Source organism: Leucoraja erinacea, chromosome 5, assembly GCF_028641065.1.
Source record: "Leucoraja erinacea ecotype New England chromosome 5, Leri_hhj_1, whole genome shotgun sequence".
In the NCBI taxonomy this organism is placed as follows: domain Eukaryota; kingdom Metazoa; phylum Chordata; class Chondrichthyes; order Rajiformes; family Rajidae; genus Leucoraja; species Leucoraja erinaceus.
In genome coordinates, this window is record NC_073381.1 from 50,544,735 (window position 1) to 50,566,535 (window position 21,801).

General features: G+C 40.9%; 1 protein-coding gene across 9 annotated transcripts in view; it reads right to left on the reverse strand.

Moving 5' to 3' along the window:
- LOC129697234 (intersectin-2-like) overlaps positions 1-21,801 on the reverse strand; it is a 160,445-nt gene that overhangs the window by 108,045 nt on the left and 30,599 nt on the right. For all 9 annotated transcript variants that reach the window (XR_008723475.1, XM_055635583.1, XM_055635580.1 and 6 more), the window contains 4 exons: positions 8,815-8,907; positions 6,589-6,652; positions 5,808-5,971; positions 2,151-2,351 (listed from right to left, as the gene is read on the reverse strand). Coding sequence is in view for 8 of the 9 variants with exons in the window: in XM_055635583.1 (XP_055491558.1) it covers positions 2,151-2,351; positions 5,808-5,971; positions 6,589-6,652; positions 8,815-8,907 (522 nt within the window). In the remaining variant the exon portion in view is untranslated. The remainder of the gene's footprint in view (positions 1-2,150; positions 2,352-5,807; positions 5,972-6,588; positions 6,653-8,814; positions 8,908-21,801) is intronic.

Genomic DNA, 21,801 nt, shown 5'->3' on the forward strand with positions numbered 1-21,801 from the left:
CGGGCATAAGGACGTCGAGTGGACCGACAAGGCAGTGCAAGCATTTGTAGGTGCGAAGGAGGCCCTTGCTCGGGCTGCACTGCTGGTGCACCTGCGGGAAGATGCCCTCGACTGCCCTTACGGTGAACGCCTCGGAGTCGACGGTTGGTGCTGTGCTAGAACAACTGACGGACGGAGGTTGGCGGCCCCTGGCCTTCTTCAGCCGGCACCTCAACCGCGCTCAGACTAAGTACAGCGCTTTCGATCGCGAGCTTCTGGTTGTACCTGGCAGTGCGCCACTTCCGCTACTTCCTGGAGGGCCACCCGTTCACCGCCTACACAGACCACAAGCCGCTCACTTTTGCCCTGGGTCCGCATGACAGCAGCGCCAGTTGCTGTACATTTCCGAATACACCACCTCCATCCGCTACGTCGAAGGGAAAGAGAACCGGGTGGCCAACGCATTGTCCCGCCACGCCATCGACGCCGTGTTCGAGGTAGCGCTGGGGATTGACTATTCTGCCCTGGCGGCGACGCAGCTCACGGACGATGAGATGCCCGCCTACCGGACTGTCATCTCCGGCCTTCACCTCGAGGATGTCCCTCTCGGTCCTGGAGGGGCAACGATCCTGTGCGATGTGTCATCCGGTCAGCCACGTCCCATCGTCCCTGCTGCCAGAGGATTTACGATGTTATCCACGGGCCGGCTCACCCATCAATCCGGGCGACGACGGCACTAGTGGCCGCTCGGTTCATGTGGCACGATATGCGCAAGCAGGTTGGCCACTGGGCCTGCACATGCATCCTGTGCCAGACGGCGAAGATCCAGCGCGATAGATAGATAGATAGATAGATAGATAGATAGATATCACTATGTATTCTCTGTTAGCTTCATATGAACAAGGAATTTCATTGCACCCCTGGTGAAATATTATGTCATATACCTTCTTTACTTATGTTGCCACTTTCAGAGAACTAAGGACTTCCATCGCAAGATTCCACTGTACAAAGGTCCTGCACTTTACTGTCTTCTTTTCACTTGTATTTGACTTTCAAAAGTGCAACACCTCACACACGTCTGGATAAAATCTGCCATTTCTCTGTCCATATTTCCAAATTATTTATATCCTGCTGTTATCTTTGACAACCTATTCACTATCTACAATTCCACCATTCTGTGTGTCATCTGCAAACTTACTTATCACCACTTGCATTTTCATCCAAATCATTTATACATATTACAAACACAGGACCCAGCACTGATCCCAGCAGAACGCCACTGTTCACAAACCTCCAGTCAGAATACCAGTCAGTCTCTTCACCTCTATGCACCACTTTCAATGACCAAGCCAATTTTGAATCCAATCTACCAAGTCTCTGTGGATCCCATGTGCCTTAATCTGCTGGATCAGCCTGCCACAAGGGACCTTGTTGAATGCTTTTCCGTCATCAATAACCTTTATCATTTCCTCAGAAAACACAATCAAATCTGTCAGACATGACCTTCCCTGCACAAAGCCATGCTGGCGATCCCCAGTAGGGACATATTTTCTTTATGCGGGCAATTCCTATCCCTAAGAATGTTCTCCAATAATTTCCCTTTTACTGGCGAAAGGCTCACCAGCTATATTTTTCCTGGTTTCCCCATTTTGCCTTTTTTAAACAACAAAAGAGAAAATCCTTGAAATAAAAAAAATATTGATAATGATAATGTTAAGTCTAGTCATTCTTCCCGACTCGTTTATCTTGCTCTACATAATGAAATTTAACAATAAATTTAGGCTAAGCACTAAAACAAAAAATAGGATGGTTTCGATTGTTATGAAATGATGGACATTGAATCAGCAAGCTCCATGGCAGCAGCAGCAACATTCATTGGTTCAACAGCTCGGGAATGTCACATGATTGCTTTGGTTGTCAAATTTAGTTCACCATCATCCTGAAGTGTTTGTTCACTCTAAACAAATTGCACTGGGACTTGTTAATAACCGAGTCATAATTGTGATACCTAACACAAGCACTTGGATTTGTAAACAGGTTAACCCTTGTTTTTTTTTAATATAAGTGCCTACTGTCAATTTCTCAAAAATTCAATACAAAGGTCTACGAGGAGCAAATGAAAAACATAAATAAAATATTCAAAGTGCTATTATAGAACGTGTCATACTTACTTGCAGAACTCTGTGTAGATAAAGGCTGAATGAGGACAGATGTACCATTTGCAAAGGCTGACGGACTAACAGCAGGCACCAGGGGAACTGACATATTCAGAGGTGGCAAGGTGGACACTGATGTCATCGATGAAGTGGGAGCCAAGGAAGTAAATGAAGCCATGTTTGGTGGGACAGACAGATTTGGCAAACTTCCCATTCCTATGTTTGGAATTTAGATATGAACAATTTGTAAATTGGCAATAAAATAATTAAAATGCAATAAGATTTGTTAAAATATTTTATAAAGCAAACAGAAGTTGATATGTAGCTAAGAATGAAGTACCTTGAAATGAAAAGCACACTGTTCATGGTTGTCAATGAGGCTTCAACAAAATAACATGCATTCATACAGTGTCATTAACAGCAACATTTTCCAAGTTGCTTCATAAGGCAGTTATCAAAAGCTGATGAGACAATGAACAAGAAGGGGGCCGGGCTGGCTGAAGGAGAAATGAAAAGAGAGAAAGAGAAGGAAGAAAGAGAAAAAGATCTAATCTTTGGGAGGTAGGAGGGGTGAAGAATACAGCTTACCCTGAGAATTCGCAAACCAAGGCCTTATTACTGAAGGCTAAGATGCTGAGAAGATTGTAAATTCAGAAATGTATATACTGGAAGGTCAAAATTGGAAGAAAAAGATTTTGGAGGAGATAACAGAGATGTTCAAGATTTGTATAAAACTCTGAGAAGTTTAAATCAGTTGATGGACCAGGAGTGCAGCTGGTTGCTCAACAGTTAGTGCTGCTGACTCACAGCTCTAGCAATGCAGGTTGCATGGGTGGCGTTTGTATATTCTTGGTATGATCTGTTCAGAGTCATACAGCACGGAAATGGGTCCTTTGACCCAACTTGTCCATGCCAACCAACAGGTCCCATTTAAGCTAGTCCCATTTGTCTGTATTTGGCCCATATCCTTCTTAACCTTTCCTATCCATGTACCTGTACTAGTTTTCATCCCATGCCCCAAAGAAATGGCAACTGTAAATGATCCCCAAGTTCACATAAGTGACAAACAAACCAAAGGGAACTTAATGAGCATGTGAGGGAGAATACGTTGCAGGGGTATGGGGAACTAAGGGGAGAAATTGGTGACATTTATCTACAAGGAGCCAGCATGGACTTAATCGACTCAATGATTTTTTCTGTATCACAATTAAGTATGAATTGAAAGGGGCGCAGCGGCACCAGGCCTGCAAGATAAGTTGCATTTGGTGTGCACCATTATGGAAAGTCTCATGTACAGCAGTTTTAATTAACTAAATATTACAAATGATGAGGACAAAAGCTGGAATTTATAGGAATATTCTTGTGTGTGGTATTAAAAAAGCAAGGATAAAGGCTTCTGCAGCAAGTGGGTTAAGTTGTAGAGACAGTATGAAGATGGAAGCAGTGGGTGTAATGCATAGTCATACAGTACAGAAACAGGCCCTGCAGCTCAACTCGCCCATGCCAACCAAGATGCCCCATAAAAGCTAGTTACATTTGCCCATATTCAACCAAAATGCCTCTCAACCTTCCCTATCCATGTACCTGTCCAAGTGTCTTTTAAATGCTGTTATTGTGCCTGCCTCAACTACCTCCTCTGGCTATAAACCCGCTACTTATAACTCTACCTACTCCCAGAGTTATCTGGACTACACTTCACTCCAAGGTACACAAAAAAGCTGGAGAAACTCAGCGGGTGCAGCAGCATCTATGGAGCGAAGGAAATAGGCAACGTTTCGGGCCGAAACCCTTCTTCAGACACTTCACTCCACCCTGCCTCTTGCAAATAAACTATTCCCTACTCTCAATTCCTCCATCTGCACTGCATCTGCTCCAAAGATGAGACTTTCCAGTCCAAGGCTTTTGTGATGTCATCTTTCTTTAGGAAACATGGCTCCTCCCACCTTCTGTCATAGATGGAATCATCACCTACATCTCCTCTGTGTCCCATAGTTCTGATCATGCTCACCCTCCACCCAGACGGAACAAGGATAGAGTTCCCTTGGTCCTCACCTTTCACCCCACCAGCCTCCGCATCCCAGATATCAATCCTCTGATATTTCCATCACCTCCAATGTGATCCCACCACTTGTCATGTCTTCCCATCTCCACCCCGTTCTGCTTTCTGCAGAGACCGCTCACGCAGCAATTCCTTGGTTCACTCATCCTTGGTTGACAAGTCTACGCATAGTCTCGACGATGTTAAGTGTTGTAGAATAGAGGGACCTAGGAATACAAGTACATGGCTCCCTGAAAATAGCATCACAGATAGGCCAGGTGGTGAGAAAGGCCTTTTGGCACGCTGGCACACTACAAGTGTTGCCTTACCAATGTATTGTACAACTACAATGAACATCCCAACTGCTATATCCAATGCCCATACTGATTGAACACCTTTCTCACCACCTTGCCTACCTGTGATGCTAATATTAAAGAACTATGTACTTGTATTCCTATGTACTCCAAAAAAAAGCACACCAATACTCAACACCTCTATTTCCTTAGAAGGCGTAGAAAGTTAGACATGTCCACAAAAATCTTCACCAAGTTTTACAGATGTTTCGTAGAAAGCATTTTATCGGGGTGCATCACAGCATGGTTTGGGTACAGTTTCCTCCAAGAGCACAAAAATTGCAGAGTTTTGGGACGTAGCGCACACCATCACACAAACCAACCTCCCTTCCATTGACTCCATCTACACTTCACGCTGCATCAGCAAAACCACCAGCATAAGCAAGGACCCGTCTCACCCCGGCCACTCCCTCTTCTCCCCTCTCCCATCTTGAAAATGCACACCTCCAGATTCAGGGACAGTTTCTACCCGGCTGTTACCAGACAATTGAACCGTCCTCTCACCAACTAGAGTATGGTTCTGTCGTCCCATCTGCCACATTAGCGACCTTTGAATCATATCTTGAATCAGACTTTATTTTGCACCAAATGTTATACCCTTTTATCTGTGTCTGTACACTGTAGACTGATTGATTGTAATCATGTATAGTCTTTACGCTGACTGCATAGCAGACAACAAAAAACCTTTTCATTACACTCCAGTACATGTGACAATAATAAACAGATCCAAGTCATGAACCCCACGGTTCACTGTCCTATCCTGGTTTGACATTTGTGTACATGGAGGATCAGGATCAAATAAAACCCAGAGGTCTTTACTGTCTGGTTCAACTTATGACAGAGAGATAACCAAATCAATGGCTAGGATACAGAGCTTATAGTATAGTTTGAAAGTTTATCTCATCATTAATACCTAGTAACTGAATGACGACAGACCAGTGAAATTTTGCAAAATGAGCATTGAAACTATACCAAATGCACTGGAACGTAACTAGAGATATTTCTCTGAGAGAATGCACCATCTAATCTTAAAATGAAGTACTGATGAATATTGTTTACAATATTTTTTTTTTTTAAATTACACAAAAAATAAGGATTCCAGGATGTTAAAATTAGATGCCAATTACATTTCTTCAATTACACACACATTCTAACCTGAAGACGATAATCTTAATTCAACATAAGTGTACCTTTCAAAAGCCAATATATTTAGAATTGTGAGAACATTACACAAAATACTGTAACTATCCAAGACTTTGTAAGCTACTCAATTTTACCTACCAAATCGTGCAGAGTTCAAAGGTGAGGGGATTGGGGGCTGTTTCATGACTAGTGGAAGAATGGTAGGAACTGGATGACCTTGAAGGGTCATCTTGATTAGTTTCATTGCAATGGAGAATTCCTGCTGGTCCATCTTTCCATCCTTGTTCAAGTCGGAAAGGGTCCTGAAAAGGAAATAAACAACTATATAGATGTCTTCATTGAATTCTGGCCATCATATGCTCAAGTACCACAAAAATAATACAGTGGTACTTGTTCAGTACAGTTCAATTAGATCAACGCTCCACAGTATTGCAGTGTATGGTATCAAAAAAGCACATAAAACTGATAAGTAAGAAAACCACTAAAAGTTTGGCGGACGAGAAAACTAATTCTGCTATTCATAGAATGTAATAATATAAACATGTTAGGTTTTGGAATGTAATATTTTTGGGAGCCTATTCATACAAGATGGGCATTTGTAACCCAGGGATGGTCTGTACATTAGAAATCAACTTTTAAGATCTGACGTTTTGTTTTGGTCGTTCCTGAAATTGCAGACTTCAATGCTTTTCCTGGGTTATTGGTTCCAACAGAATTACTGCCAGAAAATCTTGTTCTAACTTGGTGATACCCTTAACCTCTAGCCACCATCTTGAAAACCCTTTTGTGGGACTAATCATTGTTTTAACGTACTAGGTTATGCTGCATTTTTCTCTAGTTTTTTCTAGTTTACTGGTAAAATAGGTTAAATATCAAAAACACAGAAATAAGTGTTCAAAGTTCTACCTTCTACACTTACCATATTTCAGCCAGCACTAGCTTTGGTAATCCAGATTGCAGAAAAAAAGTACGAGCTTGCTCACCTGTTTAACATTAAAATAAATATGTTTAAATCAAAAGCCATGGTATTAAATACCATATAACAACAGATTCTTAGTGACATTCACTTGACTTTGTTAATCAGAATAAAATGTAAATGGGCTCAAATTTATACAAAAGTAAATGTTCACACCTGTAGAATGTGCTTATATAAAATGCAACCACCATGTCTATTCTCTGCGACTCTTTTTGTTGAAAGCCAACTTCTTTGTATTTTAAATTAACTGTCACACGCTGCAGTGAAGATTCTCGTCCATAGTCTCAAGTACACAATGAAAGGTTTCCTTTGATGGCCGCATTGCTTTCACTATACAACTTACAACTTATCTAAACTGAAGAAACTATTTTATGACTTTTTCACCACCAAGCATACCACTCCTTTCCAATATATAATATTGTATAGTATAATATATGTAAAGTTGCAAATAATGCCATGGACATAATATGATCCCAAACTCAGGATGGGTCAAGCACCACGAGGCCCAGTAATGGTAAGTACCAAAATGACAAGAGGCGGCACAGTCGTGCAGCGGTAGAGTTGCTGCCTTTCAGTGTCTGAGTCCCGGGATCAATCCTGACTACAGGTGCAGTATGCATGGTGTTTGTACGTTCTCCCTGTGACAGCGTGGGTGTTCTCCGGTGCTCTGGTTTCCTCCTATACTCTAAAGACATACAGGTTTGTAGGTTAATTGAGTTTTGTAAATTGTCAATTGTCCCAAGTACGTTGGATAATGCTCATGCACGGGGTGATCACTGGTCTGCGTGGATACGTTGGGCCGAAGGGCCTGTTTTCATCCTGTATCTCTAAAGTCTGAAATCTAAAGACCAGCGAGTTTCAATCACATTCCTGTAGATTTGGAGTAGAATGGTAGATTTTCTAAATACATGAATCTTATTCAACGATAGTATTGCAATCTCAAGAACACATTTCCAATGTTGCTTCCATTTTGTTATTTTTTCCACATCGTTTCAAAATCCTTCCCTCAACATTTTCTGAATGTCATCATTTTCTGACTGTGATCTCAATTTTACCTTTCTTTTTTTGTATCCCATTAACATAATGCTTCCAGGGTTATTCTTCATAAACAATGTTAGATGGAGCTATATAAAGTCTTGCACCAGCAATATCATGTATTTGTTTTTTTAATTATGTTTTGAACTAAAGGCTCCCCCTCCTACCCATCGTCTTTTTCTTTTAACTATATTGTTGAATTTTTGTAATTTTTGTCCACCTTTCAACAAATTTTCATTGCCATCTTTCTCCTCTCTAAAGTCAGTGGAGCATATCTTTTCTGTGCCCATTTCTGGCACCAATAAATTTTATAATGCCAAAAATTGCCTACAGTAGTCCACAATGTTTGAATCGTGACATTAATTCAGATTTATAATCGTCTGTTTGAACAGGTGGAGAGGGAACAATGAATACGAGGCGTAGAGAAAGGAAGAATAATAGGGTTGAATCGATGGGAGGAGCTCTGAGGTTGGCAGGAGGAGGCGAGTACAAATAGTGCTTTTGAACTTTCTCCCTCAAATGGTGGCGGAAACAGCTTTTGAATGTTTTTACAGCAAAGGCAGATAACCGTGGTAACCTTTCACCCTATACTTAACATGGTAAGATGGAAATGCAGAATTGATGTGATATTCAGATCAGCCATAATATTAAATAGTTGAGCAATCTCAGTGTTTCTTTTACTTTTCCTCCTAATTTGTATGTTTGTTTGTAGTTATACACTTCCTACAGATGTATCACATGGACTTCCTACATTGTTGTGCTTTGTAAATAAAGCATGCATTGAAATATCTGCACGCATGTTTTTTAATCTTTATTGTCCTGAAAATCAGCATGGTAACGAAATTCAGTGGATCATTTAGATTTTAAAATTTAGATTTCCAAGTTCGAAAATATCAAGGAAAGCTGAATGCAGTTGCATTTTGACTATTGGGAGAACAATCTTGAGGTGTTTTCATTCTAATCTGTGTTACACTTAATTGAATTAAAACTGTAATAATATATCCGATTAATCTCCATTATAATGTGTGTCAAGAACATCTATAGAGCAGGGGCAAAAATAAGCAGTTATGCAAATATTATGTAACCACATACGTTCCATCTTAACCCTTTTATAAAGCTCTACTGTGCACAAACCTGAAAGTAATCCTCCAAGTGGTTTGATACTTATAAATTGCTGATCATGTTTGACTCGTTCCTCTGAGGTGATTGCCCACATGTTTGGACCACCTAAAAAAAACACATACACACATGAACATGCTAGTCAACACATCGGTCACATTCAATTACCATGGTAATATTTTTAATAGAAAGAACATACTGTGTGTGAGAAAAATCAATTATGCCCATCATAAGTCACTCCACATCATGGCCGATGATGCAGTCAGGCTACTAATTTTACATCATCAACTTCATATCACATTAAACATCAAAGGTTTTCCATGACATTTACTCAAGATCTGACTTTGCTAACTTCAAGATTTCCTTTTAACTTGTAAGAAGATCTGGATATTTCAGAATATATTTCTGTGACCAGAAATGTTCTCAGAGTTGAGATCCCCTTTTAAATTATGGCATAAGAATAAATACAACTTCAAAAAACATCTCCAAAAGTTAACCTTACTGGCTCCCAACCTAATATTACAAATTCCGTCTGTGACATCTCACTGTGACTTATTAGGGCATCTACTGGGTAGCTGCAGTTATTGTTCCATCGTGAACATTGGAACTCTGGAACAATTATAAGAGGAATTAAATCATTTAAGAATGCTTGTAATAATTTAGTTTTTCCTCAGATTCCTGTTCTTTAAATTCAAAATGGAAATCAGTGTCAGATTATCATTCCACTTTGTCATGAATGTATAAACGTAATTGCACATGCATCATCAAGCCAGTGATTGCCATGTACTCAGAATCAGGCTTTCAAGTTGAATGAGCCACATGTCCTTGCCGTCTGATGAAGTGACCCAATTAAGATACCAGTCTCAGATTAACAGTACAAGAACAATTGTAAATTGTTGATAAATAACGTGTAGAAACATAGAAATTAGGTGCAGGAGTAGGCCATTCGGCCCTTCGATATCATGGCTGATCATCCAACTCAGTATCCCGTACCTGCCTTCTCTCCATACCCTCTGATCCCCTTGGCCACAACGGCCACATCTAACTCCCTCTTAAATATAGCCAATGAACTTCTCATCTCAGTTTTAAAGGATTTCCCCCTTATCCTTAAGCTATGACCCCTTGTCCTGGACTTGAAAACATCGGGAACAAATCTAGTCTGTCAACTAAGAATTTTGTAAGTTTCTATAAAATCTCCTAAATTCTAGAGAGTATAAACCAAGTCTATCCAGTCTTTCTTCATAAGACAGTCCTGACATCCCAGGAATCAGTCTGGTGAACCGTCTCTGCACTCCCTTATGGGCTTTTGTCCTTGATTTTGTACGCAATACTCCAGGTGTGGTCTCACCAAAACCCTGTACAACTGCAGTAGAACCTCCCTGCTCCTATACTCAAATCCTTTTGCAATGAAAGCTAACATACCATTCGTTTTCTTTACTGCCTGCTGCACCTGCACTACCTTCAATGTCTGGTGTACCCTGACACCCAGGTCTCGCTGCATCTCCCCCTTTCCCAATCGGCCACCATTTAGATAATAGTCTGCTTTCCTGTTTTTGCCACCAAAATGGATAACCTCACATTTTCATTATCGTTCCATTTTCAGCCTATCCAAGTCACCTTGCATATGATCCTCCTCACAGCTAACAAAGCTTAGTGTGCAAACTTGGAGATATTGCCTTCAATTTTGAAATAAATAGCTGGGGTCCCAGTACTGAGCCTTGGGGTACCCCAATCTGCCTGCCATGGACAAGGGAAGATGCCAATGGCACAAATCAATGCCTTGTGCTTTATGTTTCAATCAAAAAAAATCCCTTGCTATTATTCAAGCACTTTTTGTCTTTATCAGCTTATTTATTGGACATTTTTTCTAGCTTTCTTTTTTTGGTTTATTCATTATCTTTGAGTATTACATTTACAGACCAAATAGAATTTACGCTGACAAGGAAAGATGAATGGCAAAATCAATCTGACAAAAAAATCAAGCATTTTGTCTAGAAGAATTTCATAGTGATTGGGGTTCCTTTTATATGACAATTAAATGCACTTGATTTACAGAGATGTTTGAAATAATCTAACTGACAATTAAAATCTTTGAGATTTTGGACATCTTTAGACAAGGAAGATGAATGGCAAAATCAATATGACAAAAAAATCCCTTGTATTCAAGCATTTTTGTCTTTATCAGCTTATTTATTGGACATTTTTCTTTCTGGACTAATCCTTTGTTCCCAAGACATAATATTAAATCATGAGAATATAGTTTCCATAACATTCTATGCAAATTGGTTGGATTAATCAAAAAGTTATGATAATTCATGCAAACAATTTACATGGACAAATCCATTTTTTGTAGACAAATTATCAGTAGACACTGTAAAGGCAAATTAATTATGAATTACAGTGTTTTCTAGCTACATTCGTTTTATGATTTCTTTTTTAAAAAAATGAATGCAAACAATGAAGTCTCCAATATTGTGTTTTGGTTTTGAATGCATTGATTGCTCTTCAAGCTTGAGGGCATTACTGCTGCTGCATATCGAATGATATCCCACGCCTAGGAAAGGTGAAATCCACACCAGAGATTGTAGGCAACCTACTTCAAGGTCAGCAGTGGCTGCTGTAGCTTTATTGCAAATATGGGCTTCTAGTCACCAAATATGAATTCCAATTTAAAATTATTTGATGTTGGATTACAGAACATTTGTTCCATGTATCTCACTTATTTGAAGTTGCAGGGATTTCTCAGTCTCAATCTCACTGGGTCCTTATTGAAAACTATTCTCACTGTTTAAAACATGTTATAATCTTTGTCGTGTAAGGCATGGGGAGACAACGTCACCTGTGTTCACTTGGAAATAAAATTTATGTATATGGCCATAATTTTTCCAATCATTTCTAAAATGTTTACTGTTCAAAATTTGCAAGATGATGGTATTTCAACTCCTGCATTCATCTCACATATCTAATCCAACAGATTACAATGCTCAGACATCAAATTTTATTCACCGTGAAACCTGTGAGCCTTACACTAAATATTTAAGACAAATGTTCTTGATCGACCGGTGCATGCTACACCACACTGCTAGGCCACCCCATTCCCCCCACCCCTGACAATCAAGATCTTGATAAACATGAAATCACTTCTGATATTTCAATTTTAAAATAACAGCACAACAATATTCTTTGCACTTTGACTCAGTAGCATTTTGCAGTTGTGAAGCTAGGATATTGTATTTCATGAGTTCCTTTGAAAGATGTCTATGTGAACAATCAATTTTAGATGCAGCTCCAACCCGCCAATTCAGTGACACTTTCCAAACTCCGGAGCAAATCACTGGTCTTGGATGCAATAGCTGTGACTTCTAAGAACTGGAAAGAAAATACCAGGGGATTATTGGCATTGAGTGCACAAAGTGCAAGTTATAAACTTGCCAATAATAATGTCCATTGCAATACTATTTATCTTTCTAAAAAAATAACTGGAAGCAGATCCATCAAAAAGAAAAATGAACAATTCTATTTAAATAGCATTCTATGAATGACGGTTCACATTCGAAGCAGTTATTTTAAAACTAGTTTTAATAGCCATATGATGTTTGGAGCACAGGACTCACTGATTTAACTATTGCTCAAGAATTTAGAGTGGCCTATGTTTGCCACTGGAATACATTTCAATTAAGCGTTTTCGTTTTGCAGATCCACTACCTCCTGTTAAGCCTTGAATCAAGTACAGCAAGGTTCTGTATATACACAGTGCTAATATAGAACAGTACAGCACTGGAACTTTAAATAAATCCCAGCAAGTTTAAATGTGAGATACACGGAACAAAGTTTGTGTTGAACATGTTATTTAAGAAGGAACTGCAGATGCTGGAAAATCAAAGGTACACAAAAATGCTGGAGAAACTCAGCAGGTGGGGTGCAGCAGCACCTCTGGAACTTCTTCAAAGTAGGCATACCTTGAGATTTCACAGTGGAGTAGACAAAGTGTTTAAGAAGGAACTGCAGATGCTGGAAAATCGAAGGTACACAAAAATGCTGGAGAAACTCAGCGGGTGCAGCAGCATCTATGGAGCGAAGGATTTAAGGAGGGAGGAGGAAAACTTCTTCAAAGTAGGCATACCTTGAGGAGATTTCACAGTGGAGTAGACCGGAGGGAGGAGAACTTCTGAAGAAGGGTTTTCAGCCCGAAACATTGCCTATCTCCTTCGCGCCATAGATGCTGCTGCACCCACTGTGTTTCTCCAGCATTTTTATGTACCTTTGTGTTGAACATGATACATAGCTGCACAAATCTCATCTGCTTGCACATGATCAATATCACTCAATTCCCTGCACTTCCATGTGCCTATCAAAAAGCTTCTTAAATGCCACCATCTTATCAGCCCCACCACCTCACCAGGCAATGCATTCCAAGCCCCAACCACCCTGTGTAAAAAAAATGCCCTGCACATTTCCCTTTCACCTCATAGCTATGCCCTCTAGTATTGGATAATTCCACCCTGGGGAAAAATGTTCTAACTATCTACCTTTCTATGCATCTCATAATTTATAATCTCATACATCTATCAACTCTCCCCTCAGCCTCTGACTTTCCAGAGAAAACAATCCATGCTTATCCAACCTCTGCCTGTAACTCAAACCCTCTAATTCAAGCACCATTCTGGATGCCACAATTAGATTTAAACATAGTGAATGTTGGCATTTTGAACTTGCTAGCCAATGTTCTCTGATGGTCACCTAATCTCACTCCAAAGGGATCCTGATCTTGGTGGCACATACAAATGACAGTAGTTTAACACATAACTGCTGGTATTTCCCAGCAAGCTCCAATCATTACTTTATCATAATATGAGATGAACTGCTTTTGATTTAAAACAGAAATAATTTTGATGCCATCTTCATTGACTTCAGAGCTATCACCTTTTGCTGAGATTACTAAACTGTTTGCTACTAAGAGACTCAGATGACCAAATAACAACCCAACAACGAAGCTGGATGCTGTATACATTTATAAACTACTGGTTGTGTTTGGTCTTCCAAAAGACAAAGAACAGAGCAACTATCAACTGATACTGTAATATTTCATTTATTAAGGTGGTCTCAAATAGAAGGTGAGGACAAAACAAAAATCAATCTATTCACATTAAACAGCAGTGGAGTAAGGCAGACCACTAGAAATTCAAAGTAAAATTTCTCTCCAAATAAAGACAATAGCAATCGCTATCGCACAGTGGTGGAAAAGGAAGTAACAACTTGGTGACTAGCTCTATCAGCCAATCTGGAAATTAACATATCCTGCAGCAGTAAAAGTTACAATAAACCATGAAAGATCAGACCACAGTCTCATAAGACTCAGCCAGATCAACTTGGCCAGAGCTACCCTCGCAATAGTTAAGCTGTGGATATCTGCTACTATATGGCTTCAGCCAGGAGCCACTTGAGTCCAGAACTGTCGGGGGAAAGCCAGGCTATCAGGAGGGGTTTAGAAAGGAACTGTTTAAACCTAAGCCAGGGCTGCCAACTCTCACGCATTGAGCATGAGACTCACATATTTCGCGCAATTCTCACGCTCTCACGCTGATAACAGAATTTCACACACCCTGTCGTGAGAAATTCTGTGATCAACAAGTATTTCAAAACTAATACCAACTGCTTGTGTGCGCGTCTGTTGACAAGACAGCAGCATTCTTCTCACTTGACCGACAACCGCCACACACCTGCAAAGCATGTCCCCATGCAAATTTACATTGAAAGACACGGACCGGCAGTGAATGCCATAATACAACGTAACCCAGCACGGCTAGACCATGTCCTGCTCCCGGCGGCAGTCAGAATTTAAGGATTTGCGGGAAGCGGCTGACATGAGCAAGGCTAGCGATCGGCAGGAGAGAGGTGTTCAGACGGAGTGCACTGCCAGACCTGAGCGGGAAACTGAGGCCAGTTGTCCGTGATGTCCGGATCCCAATACTCAGTGCTTCAGAGTTGGCTAATGTTATTGATCTGTAATTAGCCTGAGTTGATAAAGCCTTAATTTATTAATCTGGAATATCCAGAGTTGACGTGGAAAAGCTTTTCCCACTGAGAGTAGGGAAGATTAAAACAAGGGGACATGACTTGAGAATTAAGGGACTGAAGTTTAGGGGTAACATGAGGGGGAACTTCTTTACTCAGAGTGGTAGCTGTGTGGAATGAGCTTCCAGTGAAGGTGGTGGAGGCAGGTTCGTTTTTATCATTTAAAAATAAATTGGATAGTTATATGGATGGGAAGGGAATGAGGGTTATGGTCTGAGCGCAGGTATATGGGACTAGGGGAGATTATGTGTTCGGCACGGACTAGAAGGGTCGAGATGGCCTGTTTCCGTGCTGTAATTGTTATATGGTTATATGGTAATGGGATAAGTGTAATATTAAAATGACATGTACGTTGTCAGGCTGTCTGTCACAACATACAGTCCTGATAACCCATTCTCTCCTTCAGTTAAATATTGGGAAGTCAAGTCAAGTCAAGTTTATTTGTCACATACACATACGAGATGTGCAGTGAAATGAAAGTGGCAATGCTCGCTGAACAACAAAACAACCAAACAAATTATAAACACAATCATAACACACATATTATTTTACATAATAAATAATAGAAGGAAAAACGTTCTGTACAGTTAGTCCCTGGTGAGAAAGGCGTTTACAGTCCGAATTGCCTCTGGGAAGAAACTCCTTCTCAACCTCTCCGTTCTCACTGCATGGCAACGGAGGCGTTTGCCTGACCGTAGCGGCTGGAACAGTCCGTTGCAGGGGTGGAAGAGGTCTCTCATGATTTTGTTTGCTCTGGAGTTGCACCTCCTGTTGTATAGTTCCTGCAGGGGGGTGAGTGAAGTTGCCATAGTGCGTTCGGCCGAACGCACTACTCTCTGCAGAGCCTTCTTGTCCTTGGCAGAGCAATTCCCGAACCAGATGGTAATGTTCCCGGACAAGATGCTTTCCACCGCCGCTGTGTAGAAGCACTGGAGGATCCTCGGAGACACTCTGAATTTCCTCAATTGCCTGAGGTGGTAAAGGCGCTGCCTTGCCTTACTCACCAGTGCTGAGGCGTGTGATGACCATGTCATATCCTCAGAGATGTGGACTCCCAGATATTTAAAACAGTTCACCCTATCCACAGGATCCCCATTTATACTCAATGGAGTGTACGTCCTCGGATGATGTAGCACTATTGTCATTTGCCACTCAACTATTATGTTTGTTTACCTTACTGACTATTTCTAACCTCCCCCCCACAATTCCTTTGACAGGTTGAATAGAAATGTACCCAATCTCGTTGTTTTATTAATTGAACACATCCTCAAGGAGTGTAATCAGATGGAAACTGATTCATATGCGATGTTTAAGAGCTTGCTCAAAGAAGGGGCATATTATAAAGGAGCGACAGAGATACTTGCAGGGGAATGTGTGAGGAGTTTATTTGTCTTTAGTTTTAGCTTGAACCAGGACATCTGAAGCTTCAGTTTGATATAGTCATTGTGCTGATACCGACTCCAACTAACCACATAATAAATATCATCCATTCCTGAGGTTTTATTTTTCTGATGCCATTTAATCTTCATTTGGATTTCAATTACTTCAATGTAAAAGTAATTGGGAATGGGGAGCAAAAATTGGAACAAAAATTTGCCCTTGGTCCATATTAACTGTAATATAATAATGTATGCATGTTGGAAGGTACAATCAAAACAAAGATCTTTTTATCATTGTTGTGTTATGAGTATCACAGAAAATATTATCTACTCTCAAGATCACATTAAATAGAATATTATTGCTTAAATATATATTGTTATTGGACTTTGCCTTTTGGAAAAGTTCCAGCTAAGAGGAAAACAGCAAAATACTGAAAATATTGGGGGTGAAAATGACTTCAGGTCAGTTTGTTAGGAAAATGAAGGAAATGGTAATACAATACATACAGCTGAGTGAGTGTAATTTTATGGATGAGAAATTGTGTTCAACCAATTGACAACTTCTTTGACAAAGTAACTAGCATGTTAGATAACAAGGAAGCCAATGGATGTAGCAAATTTTGGTCCGTGAAGTGCCCCATAAAAGATTACTGCATTAGATAAGCACCTGTGGACTTGAACGTAATAGTTTAAGTCCAGGGGGCAGATATGGGGCTTTATGTGTGGGCCAGATATATTGTCAGAGCAGAGGGGCTAGGAGCAAGGCCAAGTGTGCATCCAGAGTCAAGGTCTGGAATAGTACTAGGTGTGCAGTCAAAGCTGGGACAATGGGAGTGTTCAGCACAGAGAACCTAAGCAGATAAGCAGCTATGATCATGGTAGAATAGGGGGGCCATGTGTAAGGCTGGACTCGGGGTCAGGAATGAGAGAAGGTATGCAACTGGAGTCAGGGTCAGTAGTACCAGGTGTGCAGTGAGACCCAGGTTGATCAACATGGGCCAAGTGCTTGATTATTATCTGATTCCATACATGAATATATTAATGTCATTCATGTGCTGCACCTATTGATCAGAGCCTGGATCTACTGTGGAATGTAATACAAATGTAATTTAGCCTAACCTTATTCATAGCTAATCCAATTTAAAGCATAAATGTTGCATTCAAGTGCGAGTTAAAAGACTCGCTACAGTATGCACCAGATTGCACAATTTCAAGCTGAAAAATGCAAAAGCTCCATATCCTGGACATGACAGACTGGGCAAGCCTGAAGAAGGGTCTCAACCCAAAACGTCACCCATTCCTTCTCACCAGAGATGCTGTCTGACCCCGCTGTTACTCCAGCTTTTTGTGTCTATCTTAGGCTATCAGGAAGGTTGAGCTCTGGTTCTCCTTATTCCTGCCTGCCCTCCAGTCTGGGATATCTTGGCCAGCAGCTCATAGTGTGAAAATGATTGGCAGCAGGTTTAAGGAAAATTCAGCCACCATCTTTACCATACCCGTTTCTTTATTTTGTTGGGTTTCGTTTGGTGTTCTGGTTTCCTCCCACATCCTAAAGATGTGCGGGTTTGTAGGTGAATTGGCCTCTGTAAATTGCCTCGAGTGTGTAGGGAGTGGATGCTAAAATGGGACAACAAAAACTAGTCTGAACGGGTGATCAATGGTCGGTGTGGATTCAGTGAAATTAAATAATAATTTCTTGGTTATTTCATTTGTAGAAACTCTTCAGTTCCAAGGTGCCCCTTACACCCTCAGTGTTTTGACATTACATTATTTACTGAAAAACAATACGATTTAAGGAAGCATTAACAGAACTTTAGTTTGCATAACAATCAGCACATTCAAAGGGTCACCTTGAAATGTGTTGACCCACCCAAAACCTTGAGCAAAGTGCCAATTGATTACAAAGGATGGATTCTTTCAAATATCTTTCACTGATAGTTTCTTTTTATCAGTGAGATAATCTTGTTCAAAGCAGTGTACTTTAATTTTGTAATGGACAGTAAGTACACATTACCACAAGCTGTTACTCAGCAACAGTAATATATTTGTGAAATCCTGTCTGAATTCTTGTGATAAAATCTAACTCAAAATCCAACCTGTCAGCACAACCCATATTTGTAAAGGCATAATATATTGTTTGTAAATTTTAAGGATCATGTGGGAATAGTTTTAAATTTTAACAAGACCTTCGCTCAAAATAACTTAGCATCAGACATCGGGTGGATCAAATTGGAAGGTTCCTAATAAACATTAAATTAGCATTAGACAGACACAAATGCTGGAGTAATTCATCGGGACAGGCAGCATCTCAGGATAGAAGGAATGGTGATGTTTCAGGTTGAGACCCTTCTTCAATTAGCGTTGTTCATCTTCTTGCGTATGGCGTGCACAGCCTAAAGTTGCAGGACAACTTGTTCTATTTGACCTTATTTGATTGCGCACGCCAGGTTGATTGCATTCGTTGAAACAGGGCGGACCACGTGAAGGTTGCAATCTCCCACCCCAATTAGCGTTGTTGTTAATGGTAAACAATAATTGAATTTTTATTTGTAACCAGGATGCATACACATTTTTGTGAAAAAATTCTAGAATCATTAACTATAAATACAATACTGCAGAAAGCTCGTTCAAACTCACATCCATTCAATTTTGTTCCTAAATTTTGCAAGTTAAGCAGTTCTTTATTATTTGTTAGATGTCAACATTAGAATAGTGTCAGTATTTAATGTCATGTTAGAATATCTTGGGTTCATGTCACATTCCAGAAGCTTGTGCACATAATGTAGACCACCACTCGAATGAAGCCACTGTTGAAGGTCACATTTTTCAAACAGGGCATGAAATAAGAGCACCATTTTATTCTCATACGGAAGTAAAATCTTGCTGTTTTTAAAAATGTCTTCAGTGACCTGGCTAACATAAGATGAACTGTGGAAACGATCCTGACTGCACCAAGGTAGACCCAAAATGCTGGAGTAACTCAGCTGGACAGGTAGCATCTCTGGATAGAAAGAATGGGTGGCATTTCAGGTCAAGATCCTTCTTCAGACTGCTGTCAGGGTAGTGAGCGGGACAGAGATAGAATATAGTCGGAGACAGTAAGACTGGTGGGAGAACTGGGAAGGGGGAGGGGATGGAGAGAGAGGGAAAGCAAGGGCTATTTGAATTAGAGAAGTCAATGTTCATACCGCTGGGGTGCAAGCTACCTAAGCGAAATATGAGGTGCTATTCCTCCAATTTGCACTGGGCCTCACTCTGACATTGGAAGATGCCCAGGCCAGAAATGTCAGATTGGGAATGGGAGGGGGAGTTAAAGTGCTGAGCAACCGGGAGATCAGGTAGATTAAGGCAGACTGAGCGGAGGCGTTCAGCGAAACGATCACCGAGCCTGCGCTTGGTCTCACCGATGTACAGGAGTTGACAGCTGGAACAGCGAATATAATAGATGAGGTTGGAGGAGGTGCAAGTGCCTCACCTGAACAGGCTCTGGGGGTCCTTGGATGGAGTCGAGGTGGGAGGTAAAGGGACAGGTGTTGCATCTCCTGCAGTTGCAGGGAAAAGTGCCTGGGGAGGGGGTGGTTTGGGTGGGAAGGGACAAGTTGACCGGAGTCGCAGAGGAAACGGTCTCTGCGGAAGGCAAAAAGAAGTGGAAATGGGAATATGTGGCCAGTTGTGGGATCCCGTTGGAGGTGGCGAAAATGTTGGAGGATTATATGCTGTATGCGACAGCTGATGGGGTGGAAGATGAGGAAAAGGGGAATTCTGTCCTTGTTGCGAATGGGAGGAGGGGGAGCAAGAAAGGAGCTGCAGAATGTCGAGGAGACCCTAATGAGAGCCTTATCTATAATGGAAGAGGGGAACCCCCGTTCCCTAAAGAATGAGGACATCTCCGATGACCTGGTATGGAAAACCTCATCCTGGGCGCAGATGCGGCGTAGACGGAGGAATTGGGAGTAGGGGAATAGAGTCTTTACAGGAAGCAGTGTGGGATGAAGTGTAGTCTAGATAGCTTGTCGGTGGGTTTGTAATAGATGTCAGTCAATAGTCTGTCTCCTGTGATGGAGACGGTGAGATCTAGAAACGGTGGGGAGATGTTAGAGATGGTCCAAGTGAATTTGTGTGCAGGATGGAAATTAGCCATGAAGTTGATGAAGTCAGTGAGTTCTGCATGGGTGCAGGAGGTAACACAGATGCATTCGTCAATGCAGCGGAGGTAGAATTCGGGGATAAGGCTAGTGTACGCCTGGAACAGTGATTGTTCGACGTACCCTACAAAGAGGCAGGCATAGCTGGGGCCCATGCGAGCGCCCATAGCTACGTGGAGGAAGTTGGAGGCGTCGAAGGAGAAGTTGTTAGGTAGAGGAGGCTGGTATGGCAATTCCAATGGAAAGGAATGCAAGAGGCTGCAGAGAGCCGTGGATTCAGCCCAGTCCATCACAGCGATAGCTCTCCCTACCATCAAAACAGCTATCCGCTCCAAGCCCAATCTCCTATTGGGAACTCCACCATCCATGCCCTCTTCTCACTTTATCGGGCAGCAAGTATGCAAGACTTAAGTGTCACACCACCAGGTTCAGTACAGTTATTTTCCTACAACTGTCAGGTTCTTGAACCCTACCTAAAACCTCTGGCTGGCAGTCCTTTGACTTAATCACTGGGCTACCTACCCGATCCATAATATCTATTCCAATATGCCCTTGTGGGCCTGACATCGGAGTGCAAATCAATCAGGTTTCTATGAAGCATCTTATTATAATATGTTAAAGTCATTATATAAATTGTTGTTCTTTGCTGTTTGTTGAATTTCATGGATACAAATTAGCACTGTTGTTTTTTAATAATAAAACAGTATGAGATATTCACTACCTGTGAACTGGTTTGGAGCATCTTGATGATGTAACAGCCACAGTATAAACTTATTTAAATGTATACTTTAAAACTGCATCCAAATTGGAAGTGATTGGCACCACTAAAATATAATTATTTCTAACTTTCCTAATTTAGATTATTTAGTTTAGTTCAGATTAGTTTAAAGATAAAGTGTGGAACAGGCCCTTTGGCACACACCGACAAATGATCACCCATACACTAGCTCTATATCCTATACATGAGGGGCAATTTACAGAAGCCAATTAATCTACAAACCTGCATGTCTTTGGAATGTGAGAGAACTCCCACGTTGGAGAATGTACAAACTCCACACATTTCTGTTCTTTTTTATTATAAGTTCTTATGGGTGAATCTACACTTACCACAATGTTGTGAATACTTTATCTTTTTGAGGCTCAGTTAAGAATTTGAGGATTGAACAGCAATATGATTCTATCTCCTCACTAGCTTTGTGATGCTAAAATTTACAACCATTTGTCAAATTCTTTCATGTGAAACTGGGAAGAATGAAACCATTCATTATGGCATCTACCAGAAACCACATATCCTTGTTATAACCGCGAGCATCTCCTCAACTATTGTCTTAGGTCACGTTCTATTTGTCCTGGGTTTAGCTTCCATCTCCATGCAATTGCAATTTCCACCTATTCCACTTCCC